General features: G+C 41.8%; 1 protein-coding gene across 1 annotated transcript in view; it reads right to left on the bottom strand.

The window, feature by feature from the left end:
- Positions 1 to 2,636: 2,636 nt before the first annotated feature.
- Positions 2,637 to 17,172, bottom strand: part of ACER2 (alkaline ceramidase 2) — a 17,852-nt gene continuing 3,316 nt past the window's right edge. Inside the window, exons 2-6 of the mRNA XM_026043944.1 lie at positions 13,778 to 13,892; positions 12,759 to 12,900; positions 9,939 to 10,076; positions 5,886 to 6,023; positions 2,637 to 5,250 (exon numbers count right to left, since the gene is read on the bottom strand). Coding sequence (XP_025899729.1) covers positions 5,064 to 5,250; positions 5,886 to 6,023; positions 9,939 to 10,076; positions 12,759 to 12,900; positions 13,778 to 13,892 — 720 coding nt within the window. The 3' untranslated portion in view covers positions 2,637 to 5,063. The remainder of the gene's footprint in view (positions 5,251 to 5,885; positions 6,024 to 9,938; positions 10,077 to 12,758; positions 12,901 to 13,777; positions 13,893 to 17,172) is intronic.

Below are 17,172 nucleotides of genomic sequence, written 5' to 3'. Positions count from 1 at the left end.
CATATCCATTCACCTCATTGGCAGCATAGAGGAGAACACAACCTGGGCTCCCAGGCCTTTGATGGCCATCTCTAGGGCCCTGAAATTGATGTTTCTCAGTTTCCCTTTGGCATCATTAGTGTCCACATGAAACAGTAACAGGGGATAATAGTCAGACACCTGGACAAGCCTTGGTAACAGATGGAACAACTCTCTGCAACATCCCTTATTTGAGTCCTTGGAAGGCAASAGACCTCTCTGGATAAGGGGTCTGCAGATCGGTCTCTTCGGGCCCTGCAGCAGGGAGTCACCCACGATGATCACTCACCGCTTCTTCCAGGTGTTCCTTCTCCCCTTAGGGGCAGCAGCCTTAAGGCACGGACTTGAATGCCTCTCTCCAGACAACCCCCTAGGTGGGCCTTGGTCCTTAACCTCATTTGTCCGGTCCACATTTGTCCAGGGCCTCATATCTGTTGAATGTGGTCACCTGGTGGGGTGAGGAAGGGTTCTCCTGCCATCTCAAACAGGGACCCATTTCCATTACTATTCATCACTGGTACTGTTAATTCYACCCTCTACCCACCTATGGCAAGAGGGTAGTGGATCCTCAGATCAAATTGGAAGGGTTCTCCGGTGCACTTCCTGAGAAGACTGTAGAACAAGAAGTATCTTGTTCTACAATCTACAATTTTCAATCACTCTTGATTCTTTGAAGTTTCTGTTTGCTCTCTACTTATACTGGAACTGTAAAGAAAAGGAGCACTGACTATATTCAGCTACAACTTGTTTAGAATTGTTTTTGCTTTGATGAGTTGATATATTCCCTTGCTAGTTTTCAAGATGATCATTTTGCAAGAAAATGTTTCATCTTGTTTATGAGATAAATGAAAAATAAATGTTACATAACTAGGTGAATTAGCAGAATCCATGCCGTAAAATAAATACACTATATTTATCTTGGTGTTTTTACCCTACTAAATCACAGGTCTTGGATGCTTATTAGCTTTTGCTAGAGTATATCTAACATAACAAAGATTTCAAGGCTATGGGGAACACAGAGAGAATTACAGTACTCTGAGTGCTTTATAAGAACTATGGAGAAGAACGCTTGGTATATTTGAAAACTTTGAAGAGATATTTAAGATCATTTCACAATGCTTAGGAAAATATCTTTGTGACATTTCACTCCATCCAAATTGGTTAAAATATTGGTTATCAGGGTGATGCAGCAGTGCAATTACACTTGCTTTGTTTCCATGGGAAACGACGTCAATAGTTCCCAGATAGAACAGGCTGGATAACAGAACACTATCTGTTTCTGACACCTTGACAACTACAGAGATTAATTCTGAGTGAGTTATGTTTTTAAATTACAGCTATGTTTTCACATAATAGTTATTTCAAGTACCATCACACAATCTTATTTAGATCTGCAAATGTCACACAATAGGTCATCTTGTGAAGTGAACTGTGGCAAGAATACAGGGAATAAGAGGGGAGGTGGAGGTAGAAGGTAATATATACCATTATTTCTCTAATTTGGAAGCACAGTCTTGGCAATGAATGTTGAAGATTCATACTGAAGATTCATACTCCCAAACATTCTCACTCTGACACAGTTCTCTGGATTTGTGGAAATACAGTCATTCATTTTTACCAACATCTTGCTGTTTGTCCTTCCCTTCTCATTCATGTTCTTGCACTTTTCTCTTTGTGCCCAATCACTTTTCTATTTGGTTTGTAAATAGAAATAACAGTTATTTATTAAGAATATTATTATTTGTTCAGAAATGCATTTTCTTCTACCTTACTGACCAGTAGTCTCAAAATTAATTCAGTTTCTCTCTTCCCCTAAGTGTCAAAACTGCTGCTGTCTGAATCAGAGGGGAACCACTCTCGCTGTAAGTGTCCTCCTTCAGGGCATTATACAGCTGCATTCCTCTACACAAACACAATATAAGAAAACAAAAACAATATTTATTCTAAATGCAGTTTAATATTGCAAAGTATTATATACTGTCACAAATATTCCGTATACAAACTTCAACTGAGAAGAGARGAAAACTTAAATACTATTTAATTTTTTCTGTCAGTTGGATAAGTGTTTACCATCAGTGAGAGCTGAATATCTTTTCTTAAATATATATAAATAATTGAAGGAAAGAAGTATAGATGTCACACAGCAATAGACAGAATCTACATTATACCCAAAACGCACTATTCCATTAGTTAAGCTAAAATACTAACCGACCCTAAGGACTGGGGAACCAGTCAYGTTCTCTCAATCTGTGAGGAAACATGCTGGGACTTAAAACCAGATGGGTGCAAACACATCACATACACTCCAATAAAATATGCCTACTTGTGCACATGTCTATCCATCTGTAGGATCAGGGCAGTATGCAACCACCTCTGTATTCCTGGATATAGACCACCCAAAGTATGGTCCTTGAGGCTGTGAATCTGGTAAAAGCTATGTGCTTTTCTTTTTTTGGAAAAAAAAAAAAAAAAAAGAAGAAAAGAAGAAAAAAATGGGTTTTGTCAGAAGGGTTTCATTAAAATTAAAATATCATAAAGTGCCATAGCTACATCAGAAAATGGTAGACTGCTGGTACAGTGAAATATTCCTAAACTGTTCAAGAGAGGAGCTCTGCATATCAGATAGTGATGTTCATTCACAGAATCTGTTATTAGAAGTACAAAGGTTAGAGGTTAGTTTATAAAGATACAGAAGATGCTTCTCACCTTGTACACACATTCATTCACATCTACAATAGCTGAATATGCTACTGCCACCCCTTAAACTCTAAGAATCTCATTTTTGTGAGCAGTTAGATTCTGCACAGCAGAAGACAGCAGTTGACAKTGGGTTCAATACAGCCCTTTAAATGAGAGCTTGCTTTCAAGCTAAACATTAAGTAGGAAGATACTGTCATTTACAGCTACAGATATATCAGCAGTTACTAACTTTCTAATCAATATTCAAAATAACTTATTTACCATAACATAACCATTTAGTAAAAAAATGTTGACAAAATCTACTAGAAGTAGGGCGTGTCAGGTGATAGCAAACTTAGCCAGGTTCCAGCCAGCATCCCCATCAGCATAAAGATATAATTATAAGACTTTAAATACCTGAGCAGTGTTTGAAACTGAGTTTTCCATAATTAGGAAAAGAGGAATAGAAAGGAAAAAGGGCTTGTGTTTCAAAGAGTAACAAATACTACCGTATGAATTGTTAAAAGTCCCATACAAAAGTTACATGAGTGAGTGTCCAAAAACCATGTTTCTATCACACAAACTTTCAGCAGTGGTATAAATCTTCATTGCTCCACTGAAATTAAAAATTATGGTTGCTTTTTTGATCTGATAGCCACTTCATAAAATGCAAAGATTTCAAGAAGCTAGTGGTCTACTTACCTACCTGCTTTGAACCTCCACAAAAGACAGCTACATTTCCCACTAACAAGTTTGCTTTAAGTATAACAGCACTTTCTCTCAATTCTTGTTTTTGAGCATAAATATGAATATAAAAGTTATCTGAGAGRTTTTATAATGCTTGGAAACTAATTCACCCCAAAGTTCTTGTTAAAAATCATTTTCCTAAATGTGTTTTTTATAGAGTATATTTTCACATGGATAAAAACCATGAGACTTCCCAGCAAAGAAGAAAGCAAATGGTATGTCCTGGCCTTGTGTCCAAGCAGGAAACATCACTTATTACTAAAACCGCACATCCAAGCCCTTAGCCCACTTACAATTCTGGCAGCAGGTAAATGCCATCAGATGTTGCTTTCACTTAAACTGCAGCTATCAGCATACGCAGTTGCAAACATTTAAAACACACACCTGCATTTTACATTATTCTGTAAACCAATCTAGCATAAAGAGTTTACAAGACCCACAATCATGCCTGAATATCAACCCCAAAGTATAACTATAAAACAAAATGGATCTAGATATCCTTTATCTGTACAAAGCAGGCTGAAAACAAATTAAATGTTCTGTATCCACTCTTTTGCATACACTTTGTAATAGTGTAGGACTGAATTTACTAATCTGAAATACTTATGTATTTTTATTGTTGTGGTTGGTTTTGGTTTGTTGTTTTTTTGTTTTTTTTTTTTTTCCCCTAAATTCACTATCGGAACCCTAAATTATTGTTTCTGTGTCCTTCCAAAGCTCTACATGGAAATTAACACTCACCAATTAGGCATACAGTGAGGCACCTAGGAGTTTCTACAGCTTAACTACACTGTCAGTCTATGCTGATCTCAGCTCTACCGGCTTCCGTGGGAACTTCAAGAACAAATTCAAGCACAAATGTGCCTGCAGAGGTAGACAGGAGCTTCGATAACATTTCTGTGAGAGAGAAATACGTAGCATACGGGTGTCCACAAATCAGTGGAAATACAGAAACATTCAAAAACCCTGAATAGTTACTCATATTTASTTTTAGGGTCTGATTTTTCCATTAACTATATCTGAATTTACACAGCCTACCTGCACTGAGTCCATTTATCCAATAACTTACAGTCACTTTGCAGAGGTCTCCTGCTGTACTTGGGGAAACAGCCACAGGCTCCTGAGCCTGAGTAATGCATGTGATGCACAGCAGACTTCCCTGTGCTGAACAACCACGGGCTGGAAGGAATGTGAGCCTATGGCACACTCTTGTGGACATCCACAGAGTTGGAAGGACACACAGATGGAATAGCGGCATCTCTAACCTGTTTCTTTGTAAAAGAAGGCTCCAGATGTGACCTACTGCAGAAAACCTTCTTGACTCTTGTATTTGGAAAGATCTTTTAACAAGAGAAATGCTACATTAAAAACAGAGTGCAAAACAGAGGCAGTCAGAGCAGATAAAGTTCTACCTCAGCATTCCAGAACCTCCACCTCCCCACCTCCTCTCACCTCTTCCCAGAAAGGGGAAAGGACACACTTGCCACCTGTTACTATGACATGTGGGAGTGCAGCATATCTTGAGAAGAAGATAAAATATAACCTTATTCATTTATCATTAATGAGTACTGTCTGTGCTGGAATGTAAGTTGAAAATCCATGCCATTCCATGGCCGCATTCAGGTGACCTTCACTGGYGACTTCTTGTGTGCGCAGAGGAGGGTGACATATGGGACACCAATGAATGCCCATCTCTCACTGGGCCAGAACTTTATCACAGGGCCCTGCTCAGGGATCTCAGAGGCAGCGTCGAAATAAGCAAAACAAACACAGCCCAGGTAAGCTGCAAGGCAAATCAAGATGTGCCTGAGGAGACAGAAAGAACCCCCAACAAAAAGAAAAAAATCAGTAACATGATTTCAGGAAAGGGAGTAAATACATCTTCATGCTCTAAAACAACCCATCTTTCATCTGCTTTTCCTCAGTCTCACATAGAGCCTGCTGTCTGTCCTCTCCTTTGTGGGCCAGCAAAGAACACAAAGAACAAGACAAAGTATAAAACTGTTTAGTTTATCTTGGTGTAAACTGACTGCAGCTTTTTGGTCTCGGTGCACCTGACAGAGTTGTGTAGAAAGGCTGAGATACAGCAGCCTTGGATGGTAACAAGCTCTTCAATGCTCTTCCTTCACCCTCAGCTGTCAACAGTGGAAGTTTAAGTTTTCATAAACACTGTTTAGAGGATTTTTAGTAACCAGTAAGTTTAAAAATTCAGTTGTAATAATGAACTTACCATCTGACTCATCTGATTAGGTCAAGGAACTTCCTACATCTACCACCTTTGATAGGGTGAGACTTACTCCAGGTTTACAAGCTTATCAGTAAACCTACATAGCATTGACCAGAAGTAGCCATTTGAAGCCTATATGCAGAGCCTAGAAAGGTATGGTGGTGAAGACCTGTCACATGTGAATGAATCAGCAGAGTTTATGCAGAACACTTACCATACACAGTGCAGATAGGGGAAGTTGAAAGAGGACCAGATCTCACAAAATGCTTTGTCGCTGATCCAGCAGAAAAGTGCTAGCATCCACCAAAGGCCTGAAAAGAGACCCAGCTTGTACACACGCAGATTTTCACATCTGAGGAGAAAAACACAAGGAAGCTGTTGTAAAACAAACAAACAAACAAAAAATGGTTTGTAAAAGTGCGGTTCAGCTGTGCATATTTTAAGGAYAGGATTCAGCATGTCAGGCATACGTTGTTAAAATGGTCCCACCATAAACATCCTGAAGACAAGARGTTTCACAGTAAATAAGATACTGATGCAAAGCAATGTTCTAGTCACAAAAGTAAGCTTTTACTTGGCAGCTCCACTTTGGGTATTGTCTTAAATACCACTGTGCCTACACTGGATAAACACTCATATAGCCCCATACCAAGGGAAAATCCAGAAGAACTAGTAGTTAAACATACTGCCAGGTAACAAACAGCCACTCAACAAGTGCTCTAAGTTGTTCATAGTCCCTCTTGCATTAAGTTCTCATTACATAAAGGTGAGTTTAAAAAAAAAAAAAAAAAGAACTGGCTGGGATTTTTATTTCCTTGTTTGTTTTCTTCATGTTAGCAATGTACAACATTGCTCAGGAGAACTACTTAGGTAGGAGCTGCTACCCAAAGACCTAGGCAAGCACACATTAGTAGATGGTGTGAACTTTTAAGTCTCAGACAGAATTCCTCGCTTAGCAGTCTTCCTCCTCCACAAGAAATCTGACCTTTTTTCCCAGGGTTACTGTAGAGAGAAAAAGCAGCCAACACTGGATATTCTCATACGCAGCGTGGCCTGCAGCAGGTCATCACTGAGCACAATGAAAATGCCCAGGCACGTGCATAGCATTACCTGTGACTGAGGGTCTACTGAAACACAGATTTTATACGTCTATGTGACGCTCTGTTCTTCTCCACATCTTGGACTATTCTATAAACTGTGCAGCTTTTCTCAAAGGAGTGAAATCACATGGGAAAACAAAAACAAACAAACAAAAACATAATCTTCATGTTCCTAAATGCTGCATAAGTCAATGTTTTGCTGCCTACCTATACTTGCTATTTTGGATTTAGACCTCTCCGTGCCAGTAAATGCAGTTCTGCTGTTACTGGTATCCATAAAGCAATGCTAGCCCAGGATATGACTAGTTCTGTGTGGGCAGGGAGAAAGCAGGCTCAGCTTTCCTGTCTTYTGCAAGAACAAAAACTGTGATTTGGGATTTTTTCTAAGTTAGTGAACTTCCCAGGGACCCAACCCTTACAGCACTGTAAGCAATTCCTACTTCAACAAGCTGTCCAAACTTAATCMGAGAACAAGGTTAATTTGTTTGAGATGATTTGTCTGAACTATTTCTCAAGTGAAAACCAACGAATCAGTTCTTCAGCTAGTACAAGCAATACTCAGCTCCATGAGGATTCTTCATTAGGAGGTCTTCTGTTTCTACATGCTAAAGGGAAAGTAATGGACACCAAGTAACCCACACATYCTTCCTTTGGAAGAAGGTCCTCAACAGAGGTCCATGTACTCCGTGCTGACCCATGCAGTCCTAGGCCCCACCAGCAAGTTCTTGAGGATAAATCCATGCCTCTCTTCTCCCACAGATCGAGCACAGCCCTCCCCTCTGCGCTGCAGACCCAACCCAACCATCTCTGTACATTTGACTTTGAATCACCAGTCCTCCTGTGCAATCCTGGGACTCACTTGGTCTAGGAGGTGTGCAAAGCTTAGCACAGAGACCCCTCAGAGGGACATCTAAGCTGGTAAAKTTCAGATGCACATTCTTACATAGATCAGTATGTGTACAAATAGCTGAGCACTTCTTTATTGCATGCCCTGCCACAGCATTTATGTTCCCTGATCATCCCTGATCATCAATCTGTCACTTACTAGGTGAGTGACATCTTCTCATAGCATAGTGCAGCACAGACAAAAAGTTCTTTGGTCTTTCCTTCTTGCACATGGGCATTTATCTTGCACATTTATCAGCCTGAAATCTGTCATTCTGGTTTGATACATTCACAGATTATTTACTTTTCCAATATTAGCTGCTAATTATCTCCAGGATCACATGCTGCCTAAAATCCACAGGCAACTCTGCATTTAATATTAATGAAGTCGTAACACCAGCCCCATCCAAGCAAAACTCTGCCATTAAACCTTTCCTCATGCATGAGACCTGCATCTCTGATGATTTAGCATCAATGCATGAAGACGTGGAGCAGGGAATGCTTCCTGCCCCTCTGCGGTGGAAAAGCAGAATTGCAACTGGTCCCAGAGAGTTACTGAAGGAGCCCAGACCAACATTCAGGGGAAGTAAAAACATACAAAAAATAATTCCGTCCAGGAGTACTTTTCTGAAGATGTTACAGTATCACCAGCAGCAATGTCCCTGACTCTAGTGTACTGCAACCGTTTTCCTCGAAAACCTATAGGATTTTTTCACTCTTGAAGTGCTATTTCAGTTGACATTTCAGACAGGCATTTGGTATTAAGAAACTCCTAAGGCTCAGCAGGAGGCACCTTTATAGCCACTGGATTAATGACAGAAAAGCTACCCAATGCATAATCTTGTTGATGGGGGATTTTCTTCAGTGTCCTTCACACAAGTTGGTTTAGGGCCTGGCATTTCTTTTTTTAAGCCATCTATAAATAATCTGACATTCAGAATCATCACATCTATCATCATTAATTCAGAGAAGAGCTTCACAGCATATTGCTTGTTGTAATCTTCAYGAGAAAAATAACTGAACAGTTGTCTTCCTAAAAAAGACCCACACGACTACCACAAAAATTAATATTCCATGGAACATACAAATGAAAATGACTTTTTAAGCCTGAATTCTCTCCAATCCATGTAACAAATAACTCACACAGTCAGAGGAGGCAGGGCAGGCCCAAGATGGCTTCAAAACTGTCTACAATCCTTGCTTACTGTAAATAGGCCTTTTTTCCCCTCTTCTGAAATAGTGTSCTTATATTTAAAAGACTATAAAGAGTATGAAGAGAAGGGCAAGGTAACTTTTAAGTTGTCTATGATGTTCCAGAGCWGAGCTACAGGAATTCTTCTTTACATGCCTTTTGAGACACATTAGTAGAAATATATCCAAAAAATGGCACATTTTTACCAGTAAAGTTAAATTGATAAATTTTCTTCATCTAGGTCGCACTTCTCCAAATAGCTGTAGATAGTATAAGAGAGGGGGAAAAAAAAAGTCATTACACATATAGGGCTTAATTCTCTCCCTTTAATGTTGGAATGACTTCCACTTTTTAAAGGACACACAGCAGTTTAAAAGAGCAAAAATCCCTGCACAGAAAACTCGGTCTGTGTTTGCATGGCTCAACTTTGTGCATGGTAAAAACAGACTGGTATGCTGAGTGCTTGTGCATTCTGACCACAAAAAAAGTTGTATGTTCAGACACGGAGCCTTTCTGGATCTATCTGAAAGAAATGAGAGACTCATGTAACCGTATCCCACTTAAGATAAGAGGCTTGGCCTCAAACATCCAGCTCCTTCAGCGACCATGCCGATCAACATCCGATTAGTCYGAATGCTGAAAGAAGATGACAAGTAAGGCACACAGTTCAAAGAGTTCCAAGCAGCAGAAGAAAGCTGAAAACTTATTAACAGAAAGCTTCTCACCACAAGGTCAGTCAAGAAAACAATGCAGGTAAGGACAGGTTTGCACAGTATTTATGTTGCAACAAGAATTGCAACTCGTTTTCTGTAAACTGCAAACCAGATGCTGCACAGTGTATTGCAGAACAGTAGTCAGGGTAGCAACATTCAAGCAGGAAGAGGAAAGCAGTGTCTGCTAAGCTGGGTGATACTCCTGCGCTTTCTGTAATCACCTTGAACTCCTGCAGTGGCAGATCAGAGCTCTGCATGATGTGGGAGATGCATTTCCAGCTAGCTATCATAAGCACTAAATCCAGATCTACTCTGTCATCACAAAATTGCTTAAGAATCTCAGAAGGCAATCCTGCATTCAGGAAAAACATACCCACCTCTTTAACTCAGCAATGAGCAAGGCTGTGCACGGAATACCCAAAGTCATTAGTGAKATGTTGTTGATAGCAGGCTTGATGAAGGCAAGACAGGTAGTAACTCCAGAGAGCACACCAACAGCAGCTTTAAAACGGCTCCTAAATTTGAGAGAAGGAAAAAATGCTTAGAATTCAAATTTTATTTAGTAAAAAACATGAAATAAAAATGAAATAAAAAAAAGATAAAATAAAAATAAAACAAATCAAATGATGTTAATAAGTTAATAATGTTGCAAAGCGTAGGTTTAGGCCTGAGGGCAATGCACATAGGGTAGCTGTGGATTCCACACTGCCTTGTATATGCAAGGAGGGCTGATCAAATGCACTCACCCTCACGGGATGCAGAGTCCTGAGGCAGACGTCTGCATGTACACAGGCACACACACACACACAAACAGTCAAACACACACAAACACACACAAATCACGAGTTTCAGATCCCAGTGGGGCCCTGCTCCAACCTTCCTCCTGCCACAACAAACCATGACGGAACCCAGCTCAGCATGTGGCATTGCACCTCTCCAGAGCAATGCTGTGTGACCCCTTCTTCGCGCTTTTAATATTGATTTGGGGCACACATTTTGTTATCCTTAACACCTTCTTCAGTCGTGCTACAGTTTGCGTTTTGTTTCTGTTAAGCCTTAAAGATTAGTGAAAACTACAAGGTAAAAAAGAACATTTTCTTCTAACCAAATGCATTTTTTAAAAGATTGTATTTTGGTATATTGTAAAGGACCACTTGTGAATTAATCTCATGTTTGACAACACTTAACCTTCCAGATAGTTTCATATTTTAAACATCCTGTTTCCGGTCCGTGGCAGGACTGGGGAGGCAACAAGAGAATTTTCAGTCACAGAATATTTCTTACATACTTGAAAGAAACAATCCAGTGCAATGGCATGCCATGGGAATATACACACACAGGGCTGGAATCTGCTCAAGGCTTTAGGAAAAGCAGCACATCAGCTGCAGCCATGGCCCAGGAACGGCCCTGTAGCCACGTCTGGGACCCCTTCCCTCCACTTTTCTGGTCTGGAACCAGAGAGAGCCCTGGCAGAAGAGGCACAACCAGCATTTTATACTGAGCAGTTACCTGTGCTGCAGGAAGCCCCTGCTTCCCAACTCAGACTATGTTCTGGTTAAAAAAGCGCCAATCCTGCACCATAAAGACAATCACTGTGCTGCCCTAAACTAACCCACAGCTTTATAAAAACAGCTACTGCCCAAGGTGGAGTCTGCTCTAATTCCCCATCCAAAGCAGGATTTCCTGACCCCCAAAATCATCACTGTCATCTTCACCAAGCTCATTCCATCTGCCTTTTGCATTAAAGCTGCTTTTCCTGCTGGAAAGCAGGTCTCCAGCATTATGCTACGTAAGGAGAAAGCTCTGGATCTGAGRTAAATGTCTCAACAGCCTTAAAAAGCAAAAAGTGAATAAATTTGTTGTGGGTTAGGCATCCCCGATCAAATTCTTTCCTCTACATGTTTCAGAACCAAATCAAGAGCTTAAAATGTAACTGCCTTGACACATACTAGGCAAATTTATATGGCATGGTTCATCCCTTCTCATTCTTTTACTGGATCTGCTATATCCTGCGAGGTTTTTTATGACATATTTAAGACTAAGTTCAATAGAAACAGGATTTTACCCCCAAAAGTCTCTATTTTAATATAGAAACAGTCTAACATCTCAGCAATACTTTGAACCTATACAAAGAACACAAGAACAAGAACATTGTTCACAAGAACAGTGATAGACTACACAAAGTCTCTGTGTTTTTGAGGAATAACAATTACAGAAATTCTTTAAGAGACTAAACTGCCCTTTGCTTGAGCTAAGTATCAAGAAAGCCTTATCATCTATCAGAATACCCTACAAGAACGTGTGCTGATAGTGCCCTGTGTAAGCACTGTGCTGCAAAGCGCAGAGTAGCCAGCTCTCACCAGAAAGCTGTGAGGTTGCACACACTGTGCATGGTAGCACGTGGTGTGTTTCTTCTCAGGGCAGCTCTGAGGAAAGGGCAATCTAGCCACCTGCCCCAGGAACTTCTAATCAGACACACAACAAAAGGAAACAAAGGGAAAAAACAGAAGATAACAATATGAGAAAGGAAGAGAGGACTGTTTTCAGAGCACTGGGCATTCATGTTGCCATTCAAACCTCTGCATTACCTCATCTGTCAGGCTATGTCATGTGAAAGGCCTGTGTGAACACATTTGTGGCCATAGACTATACAGATCCTTTAAACTGGTTCCATGTTTGCGTTTCTAACCCCTCATGAAACAATAATAAAAAAAAAATTACAGCAACAATTAACTTATAAACAAACACCCACTTAGTTTTTGAATTAGAAATGCACTTAACCACTGCCTTATATATTGAGATGAATATTCAGTTGACTTCTGTAGGCCTTATCCTATGCATACTTCATCTTATACAGATGCGGGTGGGAAGCATGGTTTCCATTATCTACTTCTAGCCATAGATTTTACAAACTACTCATTCAACAGCCATTTTAGAATCAATACCAAAAAACAGGTACTCCAGAGGCAGTCTATCTCATTCCAAGACCTGAAGTTACAAAACACATCAGGAACTGAAGAAGCAGGATTTCTATATCCTGATGGGCCCAATATATAAACGGTAGGAAGAGACTGAAGTGAGAAAACGTAGCAGGAGTTGTTAGACTAGGTGATCGCCCACCATCACCACATGCACACTTGGGTGTTAGTGCAATACGTTTCAGGAGGCAGGGAAGTGAACCACGTTCCATACATTACCTATCATTCCGGAAAACTCTTGGCAGGTATCTCCTGGGGAACCACATGGCAAGAGCACACATCAGAACCCAGAGAATAGCCAGCTCATCCAGCATCTGGCCCAGGAAACTCAGCGTGGCGTGGAAGTAAACAGACCCAATCCCTGGAAAGAGGCAACCACAGACAACCTGAGCAGTTAAAGTGCTATACAGACTGAAACGCGTCCTTGTGACCTGGACCAAGTAACAGGCAGTGCACACTATTTGGCCTAGAGAAGGTTTAAGAAAAAGTAATCCTGACCATTCCAAGAAGGAAATGGAAATTATCAGCACATTAGTTTAATCACAAAACACATTGTAAATGCAAGAGCTGAAGATGTATCTTCCACTAGCAAAGTAGACGTACGTGAAMAATATCTAGTAGTGAAATTTAATGCAAAAACAGAACAAGAAATAACACTCAAATGCTTCTTCTGAAATTGCTCACGCGCACATGCACTGGTAACTCAAAGAAAGGAAGACGAGTAGGCCAAGATACGATCATGTTCGTAAGTGGAAGGTGAGATAGTGCCCCACAGGGATCCAAACAGCCCTGTAAAGCTCCCATCTTCTCTGGACATTAACATGCTTAAGAGCCTTTCTCCTACGGCGTGGGGAGGCATGCGGCTCCATCACTGCAAAGCCCCAGAACAATTCACAGTGCTGCTCTCCTCTTCAGCTGCGCCCGGCACTTGCTGCAGGAACGGCGCCGGAGGAAGGAGGGTCAGCAGTCCTCTCGAGTTAGCCCAGATAAACACAAGCAGTTATGCAAAGGAAGGATGGGAAGGGAACAGGGCTAGGGGCAGTGTTCCCAGCAACCCGAAACGTCCAAGGGCGTTTTCCTGCCGGAGAGGACAAGCGTCTCAGCTTCAGGCAAGTACAAGCAGACCCCGCAACAGACGTCAGGGTTGCTTTGTTTTGCAGAAACAATCAAGTGCAAGCAGGAAAAACTGATTTCCTCTCTTTTTCAGTTCGTGCATGAGCAGATAAACACGGACTTACCAACCACAACTAGGAGGGTCCATATCAGATATATTCCACTGTTGAAGCAGGTTGCGTATTGACGGAATAAACACATACATATGGGCGGTAGAACAAAAAACAGGACGTTGCTTATCTAGGAAAAATAAAATAGAATGCATCAAATACAGGCAGAAAATAAAACAGACCTTTAAAATTTATAGGCTAAAACATCTACAAATGTTTTTTTTCAGTCAGTGAAGCCACAGCTTATCAAAGTACAACCCTCAGTTTCTGTCAAAGCTCAATTCTTTTTACAAAGCATTAGCATGTTTTGCTTAATAACATTAAATTAATAACAGTGTAAGGACTGAGAGCAGTGTAAAATGTGCTTGTCACATTATCTTTCAAATCTTTTCCCAAAGGAAATCTACTGTGAGTCTACAAATACCCAAGCAATTGCAATTCAGGAAGTATGAAGCAGCAAACAGACCGGGAACAAGGAGTCCCACCATGTGAACTCCCTCCTCAGAGGCTGTCTCGAAAGCCCAGCACGAAAATACACTGAAGTTATGGGCACCAGACAGGGCCCATCAAGTTTTGCTGAGGTCAAGCAGCCCCTGGGCTGGCAGGTCTGAAACACAGGTCAGGTAAAAAGGAAACCCTTTACCTTTTTGTGCAGGGTAAAGAAAGCATGAAGTTGTAAGTCCTTCTACATTCTTTTCCTCTTGGTTTTTCATTACAGAAATGTCTAGAGAATTGAAGGACAGTGACTGCATGACTGAAAACTACAGGACTGAAAAGCTACRGGAGTATGAAGCTTCAGGAAGTTACAAAAGTAGGAAGTATGAAAATACTGATCACAGAACGACAGAATCTCAGAACCACAGATTCACAGAATGGTTGAGGTTGGAAGGGACCTCTAGAGATCATCTAGTCCAACCTTCCTGCACAGCAGGGGCACCCAGAGCAYGGGGCACAGGGCGGCATCCAGGCGGGTTGGGAAGAATAATTAACAATTGACACCATTTCTAACTTTCTTTTTTTTTAACATATATGAGTTTAATAAAGACATATTTTCTCTTATTTGTCAACAATCCAAAAGCATAGTTCTCTCTTTAGGTTTTGAAAAAGAAAGAAAGCAAGAAAGAAAAGCTTTATAGGTGATTAGCATTAGCAGCCCCTATACGGAACACGTGGTTCTTTGGGAATGAACTACCCATGCCGAGAGCCTGCGTTGCTCTGGTTCAGCTGGGCAGTTTGGGAAAGACACCGTCCTCACGTCCCAGCAGAGCAGGGGAAAGGGGGAATCCYCCTGCTTGCCTTGCTCACATTCCCCACGCCTGGCCTGTGAGGACAGCAGCCCAATAACGTTCCCCTAAGAGGAATAACGTTCCCCTAAGAGTGCCCCTATGAGAACAACAGCCCCAATAATGTTCCCTTAAGACAGGTTTACAACAACCCCGGGAATAGCAGAGATCCAGAAGAACTGATCTCCTGTTCTTAGGGGCTTGCAAACCTAGACATGATACCAACAGTCTGGTGAGGAAATGGTTCAGGTACGGCAAATAAAGGTGTTTACTCCCTCAACTGCTGTTGCCCACCTCTCTGCACAATCTGAGCCAATCTGAGAACAAAGTTTACCAGGATGAAAACGGACACATCTTAATTAACATTTACACAACTCATCAACACACACTCCTAGGAGAGTATTCAAAATGACAAGAATTACAGCAGCATTTTCTCAGCACCATCTAGTTCGTGAACAACACCTTCCCTCACATGAAAGGTATATCCTCATAKATGAGATGTGTTTCCTTCAAAAGACTTGGCTTTCAAATGCCATTAAAGTAAAAGTCTTAGAAAGAGCTACTGCCTTGCTCAGTTTAATGCTATAAATACCTTGCAAGTAACTACCAAAAGATCCCTGGTAACAGCATCCAGCCCACATAGAGACTGGCTCACGCAAAGGAGTTCACTGATGCCTTCAGCACTATTCTTTAAAAAGAGAGAGTAAAATGAATACACTAAGACAGAAACTTGGCAAAATCCTTCTCTCTGCCCAGGCCAGATCAGCCACTAGGCAACCGGCATGGGGAGGCTTTTGTACTGACAGGGACACCCATCTTGCCCCTCTGACATTGCATCAAAACCACATCTGTTGCAGTCTGTGCTACCAGTTCTACCCCTGTGTATTAACCACCTGATAAGTACAAGTATTTGCACCACTGCTGGCACCAGGTTTTCTGAAAGCTGAGGAAGAGAGCAGGGAGAACGGAGGCAGCAGAGGAAAACGGGGGCTCCTGGAGAGTCCCGCTCTCCTGCCACAGCTCATCCGCAGGGGAGGCTCCCAGGAGGGCGGGAGGCACTGGGTCTCTGTGCACATGAGAAGTCCCCATGCTCCTTGGGAAAGGTCTTGCCAGGAGAGGCCCCTTCTGCTCCCTCCGTGCCACGCTTCCCAAGCGCTGCAAAGGTCCATCTCCTTGGCCAGCGAGCAGCTCCTGCTTGCTCTTCTATCCACAGGACCCATGCTGTTCTGTCCTCACAGACCCACGCAATGTCCTASGGGGCATTCACATGACCCAGCTTTGGATACTCGGCTCATTCCGCCTGTTTCCCAACACCCTCCATACACTGTTGTTATGCTACACCAGTCTGCAGAGGGAGCGAGCTCCTCCAGAGAACACAGCCCTGCTGGTTCTAGCCAAGCTTCTTCACAGAATTGTCCCCCGATGTGTGTGTCCTCCTTTCCTCTACACGGCTAAAGAGACAGCAAAACAGCCTCGTAAACGAGATTTCAGGAAGTTGTGGAGAGTGTCACCCGACGGACCGTTTGCACACCAAGCATCCCTTCAGAAGGACTCTGCTTCTGGAATTCCGTCAAGCTACCAAGGCAGCAAATTCAGTCTTTGTAGTCCACAAATAAAGAGAGTGGGAGGTTGTCAATGCCACCCAGAAAAGCCAGAGCACGGGRCGCATCATCTCCCTGAGGAGCTCCATGAACAGCAAAGAGTTATTCCTATGGACTTGTACTAAAGCAGGCTTTAAGATTCAGACTGATTTGCAGGAGGTCTATTAAAACAACTTTTATGTTCTGCCTAACATCTGTATCATCTTCTATTCCACTCCCCACCCCAAAGAAAAAAAGAAAAAAAAWCAGAGTCTAGGGGACACTCACGGATCAGAACCTGTTGTGACATGTACTTTTCCAAGCACGCTCAGAAGGCTCCTTCTGACTCCAAAACAAGCCGAAAACGCAGTTAATAACCCTCCATTAACAAGTCCTCTTGGACCTTGGCGTGCTTAAAAAGATATATTTCACCACAGTGAGGACAGAGAGAGGTGGAAAGGAAAGGAAAGGAAAGGAAAGGAAAGGAAAGGAAAGGAAAGGAAAGGAAAGGAAAGGAAAGGAAAGGAAAGGAAAGGAAAGGAAAGGA

This window comes from Nothoprocta perdicaria, unplaced genomic scaffold, assembly GCF_003342845.1.
Source record: "Nothoprocta perdicaria isolate Ctin4 unplaced genomic scaffold, notPer1 scaffold_104, whole genome shotgun sequence".
Classification (NCBI taxonomy): Eukaryota; Metazoa; Chordata; class Aves; order Tinamiformes; family Tinamidae; genus Nothoprocta; species Nothoprocta perdicaria.
The sequence above is the reverse complement of the archived record's forward strand: the minus strand, read 5'-3'. Positions and strand labels throughout refer to the sequence as shown.